Source organism: Martes martes (genome assembly GCF_963455335.1).
Source record: "Martes martes genome assembly, chromosome: 5".
Classification (NCBI taxonomy): Eukaryota; Metazoa; Chordata; class Mammalia; order Carnivora; family Mustelidae; genus Martes; species Martes martes.
In genome coordinates, this window is record NC_137892.1 from 106,234,421 (window position 1) to 106,256,693 (window position 22,273).

Sequence of the window (22,273 nt, forward strand, 5' to 3'; positions counted from 1 at the left end):
TATTTATTTATTTGACAGGCAGAGATCATAAGTAGGCAGAGAGACAGGCAGAGAGAGGAGGAAGCAGGCTCCCTGCTGAGCAGAGAGCCGGACACGGAGCTTGATCCCAAGACTCTAGGATCATGACCTGAGCCGAAGGCAGAGGCTTTAACCCACTGAGCCACCCAGGCGCCCCATCATGGTTTATTTCTGAAAGTAAAGGTAAACACATACATTTATTAGAAAAGGAAGCTAAAGAATTAAAGATGGAAAGATTCTCTTAATGAAGATTGGGTCTGAACTGAAGCCTTTATCATGACACACTGGCAAATCTCCACTTAATAACGCTGTCGGCTGAGCTTGACCGAGGGGCAAGGATGCAATAATGTGCTTCTTGTGTTTGGGTGAGAGTGACGGGATTTGGAAAAGCTAGCTCTTCTGCAGCCTGCACGTAGGTTCTGGAACAAGTCCCATTGTTACTCAGAAAGTTCAGGACTCAGGACCAACATTCTCCTACTCTTGCAGGATAAGCTACTCCAAGTAATCCAGCTAGAAGGATTGGGGTTCCGAGCAAGGCCAAGCTTACTTGTTCTAGGCCACTTGTTTCTGGGTAATGCAGTTCATGATCTAATAAGCATCATTCCTGGTCACTAGAGCATAGGCATAAGAGCTCCTCTTGGAAAGATGCAGGAGATCCGCTGCTGGGAAAGTGCTGCTCGGTGTCAGAGAAGCAGGTAGAAATGAACTCAGTTCTGCAAGTGTTGATGGCAACAGTTCAAATTAAGAGTCCTTAGAATCAGTGTTTAAAAAAAAAAATCTTCCATCTTCATCCCTGATGTGGGGAAAGGGCTTTCGCATTGTTGAGGACTGGTGTACACTTAATAGTTAAATGATAAGACATATCAAATGGGGGAATAAAGCCCCAGAGCTATTTCAGTTAGGGTTCAGGGAAATGCATTATATCTCAGAAACAAATTTATGTTAGAGATTATTGACCCATTAATGTTTTCTTCATTTACATTTGGTTTTTCAATGGCGGAACTTACTGGGATTTGGGGACAATTCTGCTGTGGTATTAAATACTGTATTACAAACTCATCTTCGTATTGAGTTAGTGCAGTGACTTCCAGCGAATTGACTTAGGCCCACATTTCATTTTAATCAAAAACAAAAACCAGAAAATGTTACTCCCTAAATAGGTAACAATGCATTTTATAAGCACTGTAGAGAGTTAGTAAATAGCATGTATGATTAATTTAGAAACAACCACTGACACTTGAGGGTTACTCAATACATATAATAGTTTCCTTCTCATTTTTTATATGAAGTAAATGCAGACCAGGGAGCCACTGAGCAAATAGTCAACTCTGAGTAGGTTAGTAATCTTAGGCTCCATGGGGATGTCTTTGGTAAAGATAAAAAGGGAATGAGTTGATGTTTCTATTACAAGACTCTGTAATGCTAGGACTTCTACACAGCTTAAATAATGGTTGGGGGAATATTCTTTGAGGACAAATGCTCAAATGTTATTTTAGTCACTCGTAGCTCTATTGGGTTAGCACACACACTTGGTTTAGAATCCCATTTACATCATTACCATGATATGCAAACAATTCATCGTACTCTCAAAAATACATGTAGTACGCCCAGTAAAACACATTGGCTAGCATAAAAATCAAAGGAAATAGTAATTTGGAATATCGATCAACATTACTGGGGTTTTGAATTGTGAAATAATCAACAATCCTGCCCACCTTATCTCGGAAGACAAACTTGAACTTGTCACTGGTTTTCATTGTCAAGTCACTATAGTCGACATTATCACCAGAAATTTCAATGCTGGCAAAGCTGATCTTCCGTTTAAAGCTGGAGATGGAACTGTTGATGATGTTAGTAATATTGACTTCTTCTACTTCCTTTGCCGTCCCCTAGATCATAGACAATGCAGTTAGCTTGAGAGACTTGACTTAGCAAAATAACTAGCTAGACATTTAAATACTTAGAAGCCTAAGTATTGAATAATCAGGTTTAATAGAAAGTGGCACTGAATGTCTCAGATGTAGGCCAGTGGGCCAGACTTGGCAGTCCTGTTATCCTGCTTAAAGGCACCCATCCCTAGGTCATCAGCTTGTATACTGTGGAGAATAACCATTGCCCACTATTGCTATGCAGAATTCTGTGCTAAATGCTCAGGCCTTGAAGTTAGCTGGTCTGGGTTCGAATTCCATTCTGCCTCTTGCTATTATGAAATCTGAGTCACCTTAATTCCTTTAAAACTTGGTTTCCTTGCCTGCAAAATGGTGATGGTATTAATACCTACCTCATGCAAGGGATGGGAAGATTAAATGGGATAAATTATGTAAAGCATTTGGTACGTGTTTGATGAATTCCATTCTGTCCTAGTGAGAATTCATTGATTATGAGAGATAATAGAAATCAGCAGTGTCTAAAAGTCTCTGCCACATGAACAGAAACAGTGATGCTCCCTACAGTTCCGGGGAGCTGTCATTTTCCAACATGCTTGGAATGGGCATAGCATGTGGGGAGCGTAGTGAAATCAGAGAGAGCAGACTTTGGATCCTTGGCCAGGCTACTTACTAGTTGTGAGGTCTTAGATGAGCCATCTCACTTCTCTGAGTGGCAGGTTCCTGAGTAGTAAATTTGGAATAACAGTGGTAATCATCTGACAGGCTGTTGGGTGGACTGAAGGAGATGTCTAGCACATAGCAAATACATTGTAGTGAAGCTATTATTCTACACACAGCAAAAGAAGAGCTTTCTGATGACTTAGGTAAAGGATTTTAGTAGTTCTCCAGTCCTTTATTACCATTCTACCAAATCCAAACCTTTTTTTTTTTTTTTGTAATTAACTATTGACCCCTTAAAGAAGCCTACAGGGAGTAAAAAGAAATGCATATTCTTCTTTGGCTAGTACATAGGATCATTTGTCTTTGGTATCGGGTAATACGACTATATGAAACATTGTTCATATTAGTCAGACACAAGGGAACAAGGCCACTGGGTCTTTGGGTTATTCTGATTTATTTCCTCACTGTTAGACCCTGTGTGGTCCTGGCACTTTGCTGAAGGTGGGTATCTGTTCTGTGCCGAACCCTATCACTTTCTTGCTTGTTAACATGAGCTTTAGTATACCAGTGTTTATCAAACTGGGCTTCCAAAGAATCTCAGGGTTCATAGGCCTGTAGTGAACAACAGTTAAGAGCATGGCTATTGCCCACTACCAGTGAGAATAACAGATAAGTGCCAGGCTTTGGAGCTAAGCAGATTCAAGTTCAAATCCTAGTTCTACCTCTTCATCTACAGACCATGGGACAAGTCACTTACTCTCCCTGTAACCAGATTCCACAATTATAAAAATGGAGATAGGCTTACTGGGTTGTTATGAGTATTTTAAATGATATTTGCAAAGGGCTTGTAAGTAAGTCTGGTGCATGTAAATGTTCAATTGCTAATAACGATTATTATTATTCTCAGAGCTGGACCACAGTATTTCACTGCTAACTCAGATAATGGCAGTCTTTCCCAGTTAGCAGAAACATATGCTAATTGAGAAATTTGCTGCAATTTATTTTCCATACATTTTCCAGCAAACCAATACTTGTATAATTTAAGAAAATAAGAATGCAACAAAAGAATTAAATAGTAAATACATATTAATCTGAAACTTGTAAGCAGCTGATCGCATCTGGTTTGATACTGGGTTTTTCATGGATGCTTGCTCTTGTGGTTGTGATTTCATGTTGCATACAGGCAACAGTTATTTTCTGCTAGCAGATTAAACATGTTAATATCCCATTGTACTTGACGGAAAGAGCAGTCTTTTTCAAAAGGTGCCATGACTTCCAGATGCCCCCACCTGAACAAGGATGAGAACTGCTGGAGCAAAGTGAATCACCTGGGGATGGGAACCAGTCAGGGTCATCTCTACCCATCAGCACATGGCAAGTGATGAATCATATACAGGGCTCTCAAAATTCTTACCCTATCTTTGGCTGCCATCTGCTGTAAGGAGCTGTAGTGGGCAACTGCGTATTCCAATAGGGCCCCAAACACGAAGCTAAAGCAGATCCCCAGGTACACATCGATAGCCTTTATGAAACAGTTGGTGTTGGGAAGAGAAGTGCGGGACCCGATCATCAGCGTTGTCATTGACAGTACGGTGGTCACTCCTGGGAAAACAGGTAGGCAATGTTCCCACATCAGTGGTCTGTGAACCTTTCACCTCTACCTGGCAGACTGTCACCATTCAGGAGTTGGCAAAGGGGGACAGAACTCAGAGATGGAACAGCTTATTTTGAAAGATCTGTGATCTTCTAGAACAGGATTGATTTATCCATTTTGAATGGATATGAGTGATAGGGTTTCCTAAATGTTTTACCTTCTGTCTTCCCACTGGAGGGAGGTGTTCAGTAGGCAAAATAACAGGTAATAGACCATCCAATCACAATTCTCTCATCACTATAAAACATGTTTTGAAAGGCACTGTCTCTCTCTTTCTCTCTGCAAAAGATCTCTCAAGAAACCAACTCCTAGAAGCATCATATGAATATCAGTGGGAAAAAAAGAAAACTGGTAGAAGGTAAAAAGAAACAAAGTTTTTTTGTTGTTATTGTTTTGTTTTGTTTTTGTAACCCCAGTTCTTAGAAATCTCCTGTTGGAGCTGCTTACCAATGCAGGTTCTTGCAGGAACTGAATCAAGGGAAATCCAAAATGAAACCCAGGATAACACCACCAGGAAAGTGGAAGGAACATAGGTTTCCAAGATGAAATACAGGACATTCCTCCGAAGCTCAAATTGCAAGACCAGTCGTGTGTAATTTCCTGATTGGGTAAAGAAGAGATAGGAAATCATGTCTCCTCACACAGCAGAGTGCTTTCCCTATGGGACATTTAATTAGCTATATTCACATTAATTTATCTGTTATTCACCAAAACCTAGTTAAGCATGAACTGTCATTACAGTTTCACTGGGAGAAACTGCTGTTGCATAGAATGAGATGTAGAGGGGTGCTGGTACCCCCACCCCTGATCCTTTTCTTGTGCCTTGCTCTGTCCTAGTATTCCTGCAGCATTATACATGCTGGTTTCCTCAACGTCTACCTCACTAGACTCCGAGCCCTTGGGGGGCCATTTCAATACTGGGCGTGAAGTAGGTAATAGTGTCAGGGCCAATCCTCCTGCCCTACCACACTGTGGAGGGGGTTCCTGGGCCCCAAAGAGATAAAGTGGAAAAGAGATGGTATTTCTGACTCAGAATGCAACCCAGTTATTTTGCTTTTGTACAATGCGTCTCACGAGTCACCTGTTTCCTGTCGTGATCTGGTGACCAAGGTGAAATACCGTTGGATGGTATACTGAGCAAGCCGCAGGTTTTCCAGCCCACGCACAGAGTCGTTCCCTCTCAGCCAGCTGAACTCCACGTCGTTTCCATCATAGCCCCCTGGGAAGGAAAACAGTGCCCTGGTCAGTGCAAGAAGGTGGCAGAATGAACTGGTCTGGAGACTACAACAACGTGGGGGCAGAACGAGCTCTGTCTTGATAGCGAGCTGCAAAACCTGGTGTGACTTCTCACATGCAACTGCAGTGTCTTCCCAGAACAGGACAACCGGCTAGGGCTGCTTGCCATCAGTCAAAAACCAGCTCTGTGCTAAGCATCACACAGACTTGGTAGGTGATAGGCCTCTAGGATGATATTTATTGAACTCATTCCTATCTGTGAACACACACAGCCCTAAGCTCCACAGTGCCTTTCAGGACAGTCTAGCAGCCCCCGCTGTGTTCTCAGTGACTTTACAGTTAGTCTGTTCCTATTTCCATGTTGGCTTAAATGCAAGCACAAAACCAGAAGAAGACAAGAAACCTGCAGCTAGCCCCTATATTGATGTCTGTTAACTTAGGCATTCGATAAATCTCAAGGCAGTTTTACTAATATAGTTCATAATAGTAATAATAGCTACCTTTTATGAAACATTTATGCTAAGTCTTTTATACATTATGTCTCTAATGTGCTCACAAACTTGCAAGGTAGATATTTCTATATTTCTTCACTAAAAATTTTTTTCTTTACAGTTTTGGAAATTGGGATGGATCTCAGAGTTCATACATACATACATACATACATATAAAGTAGAGCTTACTTTTTTTCCTAATATGTTACTCAGTAAATGCTGTGCCTTAGAATAGAGGAACTGTAATATTTTGCCCACTTTATACATGAAAATTCACAGATTCAGAGAGATTGCCTAACTTTCTCAGGAGAGCAAAGCAAGTTAAAAACAAAGCCAGGATTGTACGTTCAGAAAGTCTAAACCTGTGGGACGCCTGGGTGGCTCAGTCAGTTAAGCCTCTGCCTTTGGCTCGGGTCATGATCCCAGCGTCCTGGGATCGAGTCCCGCATCAGGCTCCTTGCTCGGCAGGGAGCCTGCTTCTCTCTCTGCTGCTGCCTGCTTGTGCGTGCTCTCTCCCTCTCTCTCTCTGACAAATAAATAAATCAATCAAATCTTAAAAAAAAAAAAGAAAGTCTAAACCCCAAACCCATGGGTGATGATAGTGATGGTAATACCTATCATTCCATGAGCAATTATGTTTCTTTTTTTAAAAAATATTTTATTTATTTATTTGATAGAGATCACAAGTAGGCAGAGAGGCAGGCGGAGAGAGAGGAGGAAGCAGGCTCCCCACTGAGCAGAGAGTCTGACGTGGGGCCCAATCCCAGGACCCTGAGATCATGACCTGGGCTGAATGCAGAGGCTTAACCCGCTGAGTCACCCAGGCGCCCTAGCAATTATGTTTCTAAGTTGCTTTACAACAGCATCATCTCATTTAATCCTCAGAATATCTCTCTGAGAAGACAGATGAGTGGTCAATAAGTACATGCAAAGATGTCCGACACCATTAGCCATTAGGGATAAGCAAATCAAAATCACGGTCAGATACCACTTCATACCCATAAGAATGGCTGTCATGAAAAGACAGACAATAACCAATGATGAGAATGTGGAGAAGCTGGGACGTCTCCAGTGGGAATGTAAAATGGTACAACCACTTTGGAAAACAAGTTGGCGGTTTCTTGAAAACTTGAACATAAATTTACCATTTGATCCAGCATTCCACTCCCAAGTGTCTGCCCAAGAGAAATCAAATCACGTCCACAAAAAACTTGTAGGCAAATGTTCACAGTGGCATTATTCTTAATAACTACAGGGTGGAAATAAGCCAAAGGGACGTGTACTACTTGTACTCTTTCATATGGAAGAATAAACGAGGAATAAAGCAATAAAAGGGAACAAAACAATACAGTCTCCAACATGTATGAGACTCAAAAACATGCTAAGTGAAGGAAGCCAGATGCAAAAGACCACATGTTGTATTGATTTCTTTTATATGGAATACTTTTATATTCACAGAGACAGAAAGTAGAGTAGTGGTTGCCTGGGGGCTGGTGATGGCAACTGGAGACAATGTAAATGGGCAGAAGGAATCTTTTCGGTTGATGGAAAAGTTCTAACCATGAAATGTGGCCACAGTTGCACTACTTGACAAATTTACTAAAAATCTTTGAATTGTACACTTGAAAGGGCTGAATTTTATGGTATGCACATTTTACCTCAAGAAAACTGTTAAAAAATAACTCTTTGAGTCAGATACTATTATTTTTCCTCATTCACTGATAGGGAGAGTGGGAGCTGGAGACGTTAGTTCTAGTCACCCAAAGCCACTGCTAGTGACAGGGAAACCCAGTGATCCCAGAACATGTTATTTTAAACGTAGAACTATATAGACTTCATTTTCCCAGGCCACTTGGAGATGGGATCCAGTGTTGGGACTAACATTTTGTTAAGTCCTAGCTTGTGGTACACACTGTTTAGCCATGCCTGTGTTCTCCTCCACGGGGCAGAGAAGTGGTCATGAGCTCTTAGAGGCTTTTCAGGTAAAAATTGCCTATGGGCTTTCTCTCAGAAGCACCCCAAAATTTACTGTCCAATTTAGCTGTCCAAAAATGCCTAGGATCCCCAAGAAATAAAAAAAAGTCTAAACAGGTGAATTTTACAAGCTTCTACTTGGACACTTTTCTTTTATGACTATTGAATGCTCACAATCATTACATTATCACGGTTCTTGTGGGATGCTAGCAATTCTTTCCTAGGGATGGTGTTCAGGAAACAACAACAACAACAAAAAAGAACCCTTGGTGAGATTTCTGTACCCAAATAACTGCCAATAAACACACAATGAAAGCTTCCTCTGCTCACTGGGGATGGTATTCATGCAAGCCAAGTGCTGAAGTTTCCAGGAGAATCTCACTCCTGGGATTTGAGATGAGCAGAGCCACACGTGGAGGGCAATTACTTTTTTCCGTGTGGGGCTGAAAATGAGTTCTCTTTTTGATAACCTCAAGTTTTATTCTGCCCCCAAATAGCTGTATTGCTTTAAGGAGGTTTTGTATGCATTTAATCAATAGGGTAATTAATCTGCCTGTCTGAGTCTTTAATTAAACGTCTACCTCTGAAAAATGACTGCCACCTCGTAACGGCTATGCTTCTTGGACTCATGTCCTCATGTCAGAAATGCCCGCTGATTCCCAGTGCTTGACTGTGGTTTTTCCTCCTGGTACAAGCCATCCCTGGATGCCTGAATGAGGCATCATTTCCCCAGGACACCTGTCGCAGGTACCATTTTCCCAAGTTTGGTGGGCATTTCAGAACAATGGAGATTTATCCAACAATGCCATTTGATACATATCAACTTAGAATAAATGCTCATTCCTCATTATAGATCTTCAGAATGCAGTTTAGATGCTCCTGCATTATTCTGTTAAGCCATATATATATATATATATGTATATATATATATATACATACATACATATATATATATATATATATATATATTACATAAACACACACACACAAACACCAAACAACTTCTTTTCAAAGTTGGAAGCAGTTGTGCAATAAATGTCAATGACTGCTTTGACCAGTTACCAATTTTAACCTCTGCTGTGTTCTTTCTGGCTTCTGTGCCTTCTCAGATTCTGAGTCCCATTCCTTGTCCCACTTCCTTGGCTGTCCTGTCTACTCTTAGGTAGAAATATTTAGTGCTGATGCACAGTGGTCCTCCCCCAAAAGATGTAGTGTCAGAGGGCTGTCTTTGAGAGGTCTCTAAATTTCTCTGGACAGACACTCAGAAGGGCTGAATGAATTGGAATCAACACCAAGAAAAGAAAGGCTGTCGTGTGTTTCTTCATGAATACACGGCTCTAAGTCAAGTCACCCAGGAAAATCATCTTGGGGGCCTGCAGGATATACACTCACAGCTTTCCAGTTGCAACTTGCATGTCTGTGTGTCCATGGGGTATTTCGACAGGTCCATGTTACACGCAACAGTCGTTGTGATTCTAAAAAAGGAAAAATGGGTTCAAAAGGAGTGATATGGGGGAAAGGATACATTCCCTTTTAAGGGCCACTCCAAGAGTACTTTGACGTTGACTCTTACAGTGAACGTGTGACTTGCAGCCTGCACTCAAAACATTCCTGAGGTTTTCTGTGCTACATAACACCTTTGAGTTGTGGTCAAAGCTGGGGTCCAGAATGGAGGAAACTGGAATGTGGGCAGTGAAGAGGCAAACTTAAAACAACATTGCAGAAGAGAACTGCTCGTTGGTTTGACATGCTTTTGCACCCAGTTTTAAAATGTAATCTTCATGACAAACCCAGGAGGAGCTAGAACAGAGAGCACTGTCACTATTTTCCCCATTTGACAATAGACTCAGGAGCTTGCCTCAGCTCACACAGCTCCTAGTAGCTGGAGCCCAGGTCTCCTGGCTGAAGATCAACATTCTTGGAGGAAGTAGAGGATGTTGGAAGGTCCTAGGCAATGTGGCTCTTGGGGACCAACACCTAGAGACATTCACTTAATCATCAGCAAAGTCCTCACGGTGGAGATTTCAATAGGCTGACCTTTATCTTCCTTTTTTTTTTTTTTTTCTTCAGTGTCACATATTTTGACTAAGCTCCATTTTTATTAAGCACTGTGCTGGCTTCTTGGGGAAAGTGAAATGATGCATACATGGTGCCCACCTTGAGGAAGCTCACACTCATTTCAGGGAGACAGAGAATGACAACATCTACCATTTACTGCATGCTTACTCCAAGCCAGTCCTGGGTCGAAGTGCATCTCATGCATTATCCCTTTGAATTTTTACAACAGCTTTATGAGGTAGGAAATATTCTTCTCCTTTTGCTGCTGAGGAAACTGAGGTGAGAGAGTCCAGCAACATCCCTAAGGTCACAGAGCAGGGACAGAACAGGGACTTGCCCCCAGATGTGTCTGATTCTAGAGCCAGGCTGTTAACCATCACCCATAATCCTTGCACAGGACAGATTGTATTATGTGCATAATACAGACAGAAGACAGATTTATACAGGCACAGGAAGGGGGACATTAATGTTGATTGGAGTTGGGGGTCAAGGGAGAGGTCTAGTTTGGCTTCTTGAAGAAAGGGTTGGGGCTTTGGTTTTTGCCAAATTGAGGAATGCCAGATGAACAATTCCAAGATTCAGTTCATTGGCTAGCTCAGTCTTTGTTGCATAATGTCAGCTTCTTACTTGGAATCTACGATAAGTCCCATTAGTATTTGGTTTCTGGGCTTCTCCCCAAAGACTGTGGGGGAAGGTATGCTGGGTCCTTGCACATCCCTTGCACAGTCAATGATGAGCCTTTCCTGTGGGTTGCCTCTTGCTGCGTCTAGGGAGCACCTTGCCTATTCTAGCCAACCAGCCACTTGATGCACAACTGGGTGGAAGGAAATTTTGGCCTCAGGGATTTGGGAAAGGGACAAAGGAGAGCCCATGACTCCAGATAGCAGAGGCCTTGGGGCACTGCACTTGGCTTCTCTGCAGAAAAATGCCTCAGCCAAGGAGAGATGCATTCTGGGACAACTGTAGCTCCACTGAGCCCCATGAAAAGAAAATCCCTGACGTGGACCTACCTCTCTGTCACTCTTACTATTCTCCCTATTCCCTTGCTAGCTTTTTTTTTTTTTTTTTTTTAACTCTTTAAGAATCAGCTCAGAGTTCTGTGAAAGCTTCCTCTAGCACCACCCCAAACCACTAACTTACTGCCCAACTCAGCTCCGCCCCCCCCCCCCCCCCCCGCCGGAATGCTGTTCCTTTGTTTCTCCATCTGCATCAGAACAATGTCTCTCATTCAGCTGTGGATTCTCAGTGTCCATTGTGGGTCCTGGTACAGAGCAGCATCTGGGAGCCGCTTGCTGAGCCAAACTGAACTGAAGGGGGGCCCTTCTGTTACGGGGACAAGAATCTAGGAAGGCTGGAGCATGAGAAGGGCGAGACCTCACGGTGCTTATCTGAGTGCTGCGCAGAACCACCAGGAGATATTTATGCCTTTTCTTCTAGCCATTTCCCCATTCTGCCCTGAGGTGGAAGGGACCCAGTCACCTGAGAGCGTACAGGACGGTGCCATTGGAGAAGAGGCGAATGAGCCTGTTCCCCACAGTGACCTCATGGAGGAAGGACTTCTTGGATTCCACAATGTAGGTGTCCGGCACCCAGAGGAACTCCACGAGGCGTGCATCCAGAGTGAAGCTCTTGTTGCCTTCAAAAACCAGCCGCTGGTCTGTCCAGCGCTGTCTGAGGTATATGGTGGCCGTGTAGTCCTGAGGGGAAAGCCAAGTGGTAGAAATGGATGTTGGGGGTGGGGTGGAGGGGGGGAAAGACTTTGAATATGGAAGGAAAGGGGTGAAGTCTTACTCCCCTTCCAACCTTGACTTAGGTCAGGAGTACAGACTATAAAGTCTTATTCTTGAGGGAGCGGCCCGGAGCAATAAGAGAAGAAAGCACCTCATTTATTCTAGACAATAACTCTCACTGCCAAAAGGGAGCCCCACAGGAGCATGTTCAGGGCCTTAACTTGCTTGCCCTCTGTCCAAAGGCCCGACTGAGTTGTTGAAAGTTTCGGTGAGCTAAGCACTTAGGTCGTCTAGCATTTACCAGGAAGGCAGAGCAGGACCCCTTGGGCAACCTGCCTTTAGTGTCACTTTGTCTTTAATGGGTGTTCTCTCTCTCTCTCTTATTTTTTATTTTAAAGGTTTTTTTTTTTTTAAGATTTTATTTATTTATTTAACAGATAGAGATCACAAGTAGGCAGAGAGGCAGGCAGAGAGAGAGAGAGAGAGGCTCCCCGCTGAGGAAAGAGCCCCGTGTGGGGCTCGATCCCAGGACTCTGGGATCATGACCTGAGCCGAAGGCAGAGGCTTTAACCCACTGAGCCACCCGGGCGCCCCTTTAATGGGTTCTCTTAAGTGAGAGGATGGTGGAGAGCAGTCATGTGATTGTCAGCTGTCAACAGCTTAGCTTCTCTTCTCCTCTGGGAGGACCCACGTGATATTCAGCCTTCCCCAGCGTACTTCCATTCTCTCCCTGGTTTCAAATGCACCCACTCCAATCCCTCGTCTTTTCCCTCCTGGCTCTTGAGTCTACTTTCCTCCTGATATGCAGAAGATCTGTTTTACAAGAATCTTCTGCTGCCTTGAGTTTAGGGATAGGTCTCCAGCTTCTGCCATTCCAAGTGCATGGAGGCAGTGGGTCTCTGTTCTGTTTTTGAGTAGGTAGAAAGTGCATCCCCATAAAACACAAGAAGGGCTCCTCAGGGGGAAGATGAAGAGTTGCACTTACCATGTTACTCTCTGAAATACTAGAAATACTTGCAATGTCCAGAGTCAGTGCTATCTGAACTGGTTCTCCTAAGGATGAAGAAAACACCAGAAGGACTTACATAGAAACACAAACACACTACGTTAGCACAGTGTTTTAAAAATTAGAAAATACAAAATAACACTGGCCTATTGGAAAATTTTAACCACTCTGGAAGTATACAAAGTGAAAGGCAAATTTCTATACTCCCCTTGTCGGGAAGAACCACTGTGCAGAATGGAAAAAAAGTATGAAAAAATTTTTGTATAAAAATGCACAAATATATAAATAGCTTAACATGTAAGAGAGACCACCCTATGTTCACAAGTGCGTATTTTAGAGGATGTAGTGGCATTTGCTACTTCTTTCTCGGAGGATGTTTCCTGTGGTGCTTGCAAGAGACAAACTGTTCAGAAATGTAGTATGAGATTTGGAAATTTATGCACAGAGATCTTTTTTCCCTCCCCTCAACTAAGTAAATTTACCACAAGATGGCATTCAAGACTGCTCATGGTTGAGCTTTTGCTCACCTCCTGCACTTCCCTCCTCTTCCTTTACTCTCCAGAAAGCCTAAACTATTTAGAATTCCAGAGCCTTCCCCTGCGATCTGGTTTACAGATATTGGGCCTCAGGCTAAACTCCTGAGAGTGCTGGTCTCAGCTCTTGAGAAAGAGGCCTCAGGGCCACCATTCTCAGAAGCCAGGCCAGAGCAGTGTGTTTCTCCTCAGACTGTAGATGTGAAAGGAAAGCCCAGGGGTGAGGAAGATGTGAGTTCACAGCTAGGAAAAGTTAGTGAATCTTTCAGAACTACAGTTTTCTCCCCTGTGAGTAAGGCTAATGCTAATGACATCACGGTGGCATCGAGAGGGTTAAATGAGATTAGCAAGTGACAGCTTCTTTACAGGTTGGTGGCAAGAGGAAATACGTGAGAAGAAGGTGATCAAAAATAATGATCTGTACAAAGTCCCAGGACTGTGTCTGTCACATAATAATAGAGATTCAATACATGGCACTTGCCTTCCTTTCCCTATCACCTCCGTAATCCTAGCTACTTCTGGAAAAGGAACAAATTTACTCACCAGGTTAATAGCTGCCATAGCTTTCACTTGAAATAAATAAACCGGGGTGCCTCAGGGGACTGTGACAATGCATTAACCAGGAAGAGGAGAGGTGGAATTCAATGGAAGCTTAAAACCATCTAATTGCTAGGAATCAGACAAAGCAACCTAATTATTAACTGAAGGAAACCAAGCCATAGAACGTAGGTAGGAATTTGGAAAGGGAGTTTTAGAACCAATGCAACTAAAAATAATTCAGCTAATACTTGGTATTTATATTCGGTGGGAGAATGGGAGACTTTGAGGGAGGACAGACTCCGGAAGGTGATGAAGGAGCACGGTGCTAAGTGGCTTTCTGCCCCTCAAGGCAGAAATTAAGACGAGGAGCCTGGAGTCAGAGTGTTTGAATCCCATGCCCACCACTTGGTAGCCGTGTGACCTTGAGCAAACTACTGAAGCTTTTCGTGTTCCAGTCTCTCACCCGCGAAAGAGAGCTATTCCTGTCTGCTTCTGAGGGTTGGGTTGGGGAGGTAACAGGATCTATTTTTAAGTGTCTAGAGCGCAGTGAGCAGTGGGTCAGTGTTATCTGCTTCCTGAGGAACATGGAGAACAGAACGTGCACAAAAGTCCACTCCACTGCGCTGTTTTGTTTGCTTCCAGCTAGTCCAGTCCCGACCTTGCTTCGTTTCGCTTCTTTATGGACGGGAACTTGCTTTCTTCCCCTTGAGCTATAAGAGTGAACTGTGCCACCAGAGGGCAGCTTCCTCCTAGGAAAGAGGTCAAAGCTAGTTCCTGGACAGTGTTCCCAGGACCTGCTTAGACACCTGCACTCTGGCTACCTCATTCCCTGAAAAACCCTATGGAGGTCTTGTCTCTTAAGGACCTCAAGTGGGCAGACATTACAGAGAACATGGTCCCTGTACAGAATCCCAGGCTGCCGCATACGGGTAGGTTCCTTTAGAAGACAGATTGCCAAGGTCTTGGGGCCTGTGCTTTCCCCTTTTCAGCCCTGGTGGATCTGGGCCTCACACTCCTCAGGTCTACCCCGGATTCAGAATGGGCTCTTTGCCCAAGAACCTTGCCTCTTGTCGACCTGTGAGCAGGCAACAAGAAGGGCAGTATCCTGGCCTAATATGGGATTTGGGAGGCAGAAAAGTTGGACCTAATCAGTGTGTACAGACTCATTTGCTTGTCATTAGTTTTCAGCTGGGCCTGAAGACCAGGGGATCCTGAAGCCTTCCTAGATTTGTTAACTTAGGATCTCAAGTCTTTATTGTGTGGCCCTGAAAATGGTTTCTCTGATCTCCAGCTGAAGTGGGTGTACCTGGGCCAGCTGCTGTGCCCTGAAATCTGTTACGGCACATGCTCTGAGGCCATGCTTTACACGGCTGCGCCCCACCAGTGCGCCCCACCAGTGCCTGAGTGTGGTGGGGATACTAAGGCACACTGTGCCTGGCAGGCAGGGGGCGGGAGACTCCTCTGATGGGAACCTGGGCTCAAGGTCTCCCTGGAGGCCCTTCCAAACACAGAGAACTGCACCATAGTCTAAGACACCTGTGCCCAACCTTCCTGCCCTCCCTCTCTCCTTCCCCCATGGTCAGCTTTCCCCTCTTCCCACCCACATTCTGTCAGAGGTATTGCCCCAATAAATATCTTGCAGGGATAATCACCTTTTGGTGTCTGCTCCTCAGAGGACCTGCACTAACCCACTAATTCTAGATTTGACCAGAGAATTTTATCTTGTGAGGGGAGGAGCAGGAAGAAAGGAAAGGGGATTAAAACAGACCCACACACCCTGACGACATGGCAGGCGCCATGCTTCGTGTTCACCCACTTTGTCTCAGTCAGTCCCCTCTGTGAGCTGGAAGATATATCCCCATTTTACAGAAAGGGGGCAAGCAGTAGAGACAGGAGCCAAATGGAGGTTTGTTCAACTCCGAGTCTCTTTCTACCACTTTCTGCTACATAAGGAGACACTAGCATCCACTTTCGTCAATCTCGTATTTTATAAACAGAGATTGAGACCCTGTGAGGAGGTGTGGGATTGGTCTCATTCCCTCCCTCCTTGCCTCATTCTGTCACCAAATACCAATTGAGATCTTGCTCTCTGCCAAGCACTGGGCTGCTGCTGGGGTTAGTGAGGTAAATAAAGCAAGACCCCCTCATGGGGCTGCAGCCTAAAGCTGAGACAGATGTAAAACCAGCGGCATTGCTGGTACCACCAGGTAATGGCTATGATTTGGAAGCATGTTCAGAACAAAGTATGAAGAATGGGGATGGGGCCTAAAGGAATTAGGGCTGGCTTCCCAGAGGAGGAAGCCTTTGATTTCAGACATGAAAAATTGGCATTTTGCCAAGGAGTCAAGTTGGAAGAAGCCATAAACAGTCTCAACAAAGGCATGGAGCCCAGGGAAGCCGAGGGGGTCAGGGAGCATTTGGGGCATACTTGTGGCAGGGCAGAGCGGGAGGAGTTGGGGCTGGCAACACTGGCAGACAGACAGAGGCCAGACTGGGAAGGCTTGGTGTGCCAAGGGGCTCTGGACTCTATGCAGAGGATGCTAGGACATAGGCAGGTGTTCTGAGCAGGCAAAAGGCCCAGGCAGGTCATCCAGGTGGCAAAGTTGGGGTTAGCCTTGAGTGACCGGGCTGAAAGCTGGAAGGCTGGGTGGTGTGATCCTGGTGAGTTCCTTAAATAATGACACTGGAAGTGGGGGCAGAAGGAAGACAGTGTGTGAGGGGATGTTAGAAGCTCTGGTCCCCTCCTTAGCGGGGATGGGGATTTCCCTGTCCTGCAGGTTGAGAGGCAAAGCACATTCTCGAAAGTAGTGTGAAAATCAGTGGCTGTCCTCACCCTTCATTGCTCATCCTTAACAGGTCGCAGACCAGAAAATGGAATCAACCAAAACCTTCTGAAACCCTCCTCTGCATATTGCCTCTGTTCTTGTCCTTTTGAATTAATGTCCTGGATGGACAAAAAGGATGACTTACCACCAAAATTGGGCCTGAGAAATTTGTTATATCCTGCCGTGAGATTCTCAAAGCCGGGCAGGGAGAGCTTGTCACTTCTGCTGACCTCGATGTTGAACTGATTCCCCTGGATACATATCCTGGAAAAGAAAGTGGGTATTGGTGCATGTGCTTATTAAGGTGTGAATAAGCATGTAGACACATAAACTTGAGCTTGTGTTTGCACGTATGTGTGTGCGCTGTGCCCATGTACCAGCGGTGACTTTCCCAGAGAGAAATCTCTAATTTTCAGCTGCTAAGTTAACATGTCCCTATCCTACTCCATTTTTATCGTCTGTTTGCCATACATCATCAGAATGCTGAGGTAATTTGGGAAACCCTTCAAGTGTCTTTAGAAAAAAGCACAAGGGGTTCATCCATCTATGACCATGTTGGAAGCTTGAGTTCTCCAGATAGAATATACAGCAGGAAGTTATGTTGTCTGGGTGCATCAGGAGGGTGGATAGACTAGGCTTTATCTTGTCATTGGTAAGTTGGAGGACCTGCCACCCTTCCTACTTCATGCATATATGCAAAGCAATTCACCAAGATCATTGTGAGGCAGCAAACTCACCTTGGAGTGAAGAGACTCAGACATATGAAGGTCAAGGGGAGACTGTATTTCATGTTGATAAGGCGATCATGCAGAGAGGGACCAAAGTAGAAATCACCTGGGGAAACAAAATGGGAGAGGTGACCCAAGAGGCTTACCTGCTCCAAGCCCAGCTCCATCCCATGGGTCATCAGCTGCAGTATTTTCTCAGAACGTGTGGGGAGCAGGCTCTTTCCACACCATTTGGTTATAGTTCCTATTCCCTCCATACCATCCAGGAATGACTTCATTTTGGAGGATCACATCATAAATCCAACCCAAATAAAGGCTGACACCTTGTTTAGAGAGTGGCTCACAAGCACCAGAAATGCAGCCAGTTCATCCTCGTCTTTGTATCTGGAGAGCCCCGAGACTGTCCTTTCCCTGTCCTTATCCTGATTTTGCCAGGAAGGACACCCCCAACTATGCACTCACCCCGACAATGCCATTTATCCGAGGGTCTAGGCCTGTTAAGCAGGTCATGTAGACAGGAAATGAAAACTTTCCAATAACAAACAAACAAACTTCCCAAGAACCTTCCATGTGCCAGTGAATACATCAGATACTTTCCCACGGATCTTCTCACTCCGCTGTCACCCTGCCTTTGTGAGGTGGGTATGTTAATCCCGCATTGTGGTGAGGAAAGAGAGACTCACAGAAAGGTCACTGTGAATATCAGAGGAGACTCTGAGCCCGGGCTGGCAGCCTTGGAACCGTGATATTGGCAGCTCTCCCAACCTCCCAGACCTACTCTCTGGGTACTCTGAAGCCGTTCTGCCGGTTGGGTGAGTGAGCATCGTGTATGCGTGAGGATGGTCAGGGAAGACATGGCCCAGGGGCCTGGTCTCCTCAGGCTTGGGAGTTCCTATCAGGTATTCCTCCTGAGAGAGCAGTCGGCAGCCAGGCTGGTGAGCCTGCGACCTGTCATACTGGTGACAGCAGAGTGGGGGTTCTTGGGTGTGGCTCAGGGCCTGAGCTGAGGCAGGCAGTCCCAGGGTGGGTCACCCCTTCCTCTGTGGCAAGCTCTGTAAACCAGGCCACCTTCAAAAGTCTAGCCATTCTGGGGCTTAAGGTGCCATTCAGCCATTAAGCAACTAATATTAATTTTACTTAGAAAGCAAATACATGCTCATTGTAGAAATGAAAACAAGATAGAGAGGGATAATTAAAAGTGTAAGTCCCAGTGATCTGTCAATGTAGGTTCATCAATTTAATGAATGTCCCACTCTGGTGGGCGATGTGATAGTAGGGAAGACTGTATGTGGGGTGGGGTGGAGAGGCTCAATTTTGCTGTGAGCCCCAAATTTCCCTAAAAAAATAAAGTATAAAAAAAAAAAAAACCCACCCCTCCCTCACCTCTCCTAGTCTAACACCTCAATCAGTTGTCTCTTAACAGTTGTGCTTTCTATGCATATATTATTGTGTATTTATATACATCTATAGCTGCATGAAGACAAAATTAAAAAACTAAAATTCAGGTGATAGTATGCATTTTTTGATATTTACTTTTTTGCTTAATAATGACAGCCAACATTTCTTAAATACTTAAAGCATGCTTACACTCTGCTGAGAACCTCAGAAACTCTTACAACAACTCATTGAGGTAATTACTACCATTCTCCTCATTTTACAAATGAAAAAACTGAGGCTTTGAGAGGACAGGAAACAGTCCCAAGGTTGTAGAGCTGGTGAGGGACAGACCTGAATCCGGGCAAGATCACCCCATCTCTTCTAACTGCTACCCCATGACACATGCTCTTCTCCAATGCCAGCTTCTCAGTCCCTACAGACCTGCCTCATTCTCTCTAATGGCTCAAGGTATTTCATAAGATTGGGGTGCCTGGGTGGCTCAGGGGGTTAAGCCTCTGCCTTTGGCTCAGGTCATGGTCCTGGGATGGAGCCCCGCATCCGGCTCTCTTCCCGCCGCGCCCCCCGCTCCCCCCCCACCTCTCTGCCTATTTGTGATCTCTCTTTCTGTCAAATAAATAAATAAAATCTTTAAAAAAAAAGGTATTTCATAAGATCAATATACCAACATTTATATAACACACACCCTGCATATGGTACTAAGTTATTTCCTCATTTTCTACTGTTACAAAATCAGTAATGACATCTTCGCATATATATAAGCTCCTGGAACTCTGCACTCATATTTCTCTTCCTCAGCCCTTTCCTTCTCATCTTTTGATAAGTCAACATTGTCAATCTGCCAATGATCATATTCAAACTTTCTTCCTTTCGTTCATCTTCCAGTCTCTGTCCATTCCCCTGTCCCTGGCATCAAGTTTAACAGGGTCCAGGGAGTGGCTCCCATGACTTCCCATCCCTTTATTCAATTTTCCAAAGGCTTATTAACAAGCTTCTCCTGGGAATCAGACATGTGGGAGTCATCCCCAGGGCTCCCGTCTAGTGATAGAGAGAAGCCTAAGCAGTGAAGTGACACAGCGTTCCCTGAGACTGTCCTATACCAGGGACTGAGGCAACGGGGTACATGGTGTGCAAAGGAAGCAAGTGGTCAGCTCCATGGGGGAAGGGTGGGACAGTGCCAGGATGGAAGTCTTAGAGAGAAGATCACTAGATTCTTGAAGAAAATGTTTCCATCTGGGAAACAGATGCTGGGCAAAGATAGGGAGACTTGCCCACCAACACTCTTCCATCCACTTAGGCTCTGTCTCTCCCCTCTAGCCCATGGCCACCTGTGACTTCTTCCTACTCTGTTCTGACTTAGCTTCATTCTCATTTTGGGATATTCTTAAATTCTTCCTCCTCTTGTGGGAAATCGAATTTATCAGGCAAGTTGGAGAACAATCTAGCTTCAGCTCCAAGACTCCTATTGAATCGTGTTTCCCTATGTTAGGGACCTGGGCCTCTGAATCTGCTCCATGACATCTTGTGTCTGAAAAGCTTTGCCCACACCAGACCAGGAAAAATGTCCCCATGTGACCTTGCTTGATCTGGTCGGATTGTTGAAGAGGTCTCATTTTATATTAAGGAAGAAAAGAGAAGAAGAGGAAGCCCCATTGGTGCTGTGCTTGGTGTTTAATTGCATTTAATTCTCATGACCATCAGGCCCAGTGGGAGTGAATTTCTAGAATCTCAGGTTGGTGAAGGGATTTGGCCAAAGCAGTTAAGTGCCATGATTTGAATCCAGGTCTTCCAGGCCCCTGTTCTTTGCACTGCATTTAGGAAGAGGGCCCCTCCCACAGTGAATTGGATTCTGCTTGACTGTGGTCCTTCTTACACCAAACCCACCTCTGAGAGAGAGTGCTGCATCCACACTATGCCCCAAATGGCAACCCAACAGTGCTGGTGCCTTCAGCCTGCGTGGCAGAAGAGCCAACCGCCAAGTGATGGCTTACGTATCTGCCTGCCTGAATGAAGGCTCCGGCCACCAGTGCTGACGCAGACACTGGGAATGGCATTTGGCAGCACCACATACTGAGCCACCAGAGGTGAGTGCCCTGAGGGGTTGTCCCCAGAGCTACAGGGGACCTGGAGAGTCCAGCTGGATCTAGCCCTTCCCACCTGCAGGGAACACGGTACTCAGAAGGTCTCCAGAGGTTCCTGAGTAGGGGCAGCCTAGAACTTTTACCCTACTCTGATGGGTTCTCTGCCAAGATCCCTCCTCTACATAGAAAGGTTTGAGCTTTGGGTTGACACACCTGAGTCATTTAACCTTTCAGAGTGTGGGCTTTCCTATCTGAGAAATGGGAACAGAAAGCCCTCCATAAATACTAATTTTCATTCTCCTCTCCCTTTGGCATCTTCTATGGGGACTTCAGGGAGCCCACTCTGACCATGAGATCCCAAAGCTCAATCTCATCTAATACCCCTCTGCTGCCATCCAGGGCAGGAGCTGACTGTAGTGTCCTTTTGAGGGCACTCATTTTGGCATCAGCTCAGGAAGGACAGGGTCAAGACACAGGACTGCAGGGTCATCCAGGTGGCAGATGGCAGCTTTTTCTGGACTGGCTCTAAGAGGCAGAGGTAATTCCAATATGCGCACATTTCCATTCCCAGAGAGATTCCCAGAATCTCCATCACACAGACAGTGAACCCCAAACATGTTCTGCTCTGGCCTCCTTCCCATGCAGGCAGAGTTCCTCTGACTTCCGTCACTTCTGCATAGACAGAATCATTTGTTGGGAAGCAGAAGTGGAGCCCAAATTAGGTCGAGGCAAGGAAAGCATTAATGCCATGGGAACCTCCTTAAGAAAATCACAGCAGGTGAAGCTGTGGGGTGTGGGGGGCCCTGGTTGGCAGTGCAGAGAGGAAGGAGCCCTTGTGGCTCTAGGGTTAGACAGAAGAAGCTCTAATCTTGACTCTGGCCGCTGACTTTGAGATTGTGTTGCTTTTCCCTGAGCTTTAGTTTCCTCCACTATAAAATGGGATGGTAATCAACAGTTCTTCAGACAGTGGTGAGACCAGATACAAAGTAGGTGCTCAGCAAATTCTAGGCCCAGCCGTCTCCTCACTCCTAGCAGGGATTGTATCTGAATTTCCTTCCCTTTCCTCCCTCCAAGTAGTAGAGGGCCCAGCAGTTTTCTTACCAGGATGCCACCGAGGCTCTGTTAGAGCAGGTCCTTCTGGCCTTCGGGCTGGGCATTCAGGCAGAACATGGTCTTCCGGGTCCCTGAGATTCTCATCATCCTTAGCCCTGATGTGCCGGCTACAGGCACACGGCCACTCTCTCATGGAGTGGCTCTCCCCATGGGGAAGACAGAGCTGCAAGACCGGCTAGGCAGAGAAGTGGGCGGAACCTTCCATGGCTCCTCCCTCGGGTGGAGCTCTGACCTGGTCCCTGGTGTCTGTGGGAATCACCCAGCTCCTGCTAGGACTACTGGCTGCCAGGGCTTTGATTCTGAGTTGGTGTCTCGGCTGAGCTCCTGCACCACAGCCAGAAA

At 45.2% G+C, this 22,273-nt stretch overlaps 1 protein-coding gene across 2 annotated transcripts; it reads right to left on the minus strand.

Moving 5' to 3' along the window:
• Positions 1-13: 13 nt before the first annotated feature.
• GABRP (gamma-aminobutyric acid type A receptor subunit pi) lies at positions 14-22,084 on the minus strand. Of its 2 annotated transcripts, XM_080804592.1 has the most exons (11): positions 21,920-22,063; positions 17,352-17,448; positions 16,760-16,878; positions 12,696-12,763; positions 11,460-11,677; positions 9,315-9,397; positions 5,303-5,440; positions 4,669-4,821; positions 3,982-4,169; positions 1,734-1,907; positions 14-731 (listed from the first exon to the last, which is right to left on the minus strand). In XM_080804592.1, exons 2-11 carry the CDS (start codon positions 17,402-17,404, stop codon positions 726-728), a joined length of 1,200 nt encoding a protein of 399 aa, XP_080660718.1. In that variant the 5' UTR covers positions 17,405-17,448; positions 21,920-22,063; the 3' UTR covers positions 14-725. The 2 variants fall into 2 exon arrangements, with proteins under 2 accessions (XP_080660718.1, XP_080660717.1); XM_080804591.1 differs by lacking the exon at positions 14-731 and having other exon boundaries at positions 1,487-1,907; positions 21,920-22,084.
• Positions 22,085-22,273: the final 189 nt, after the last annotated feature.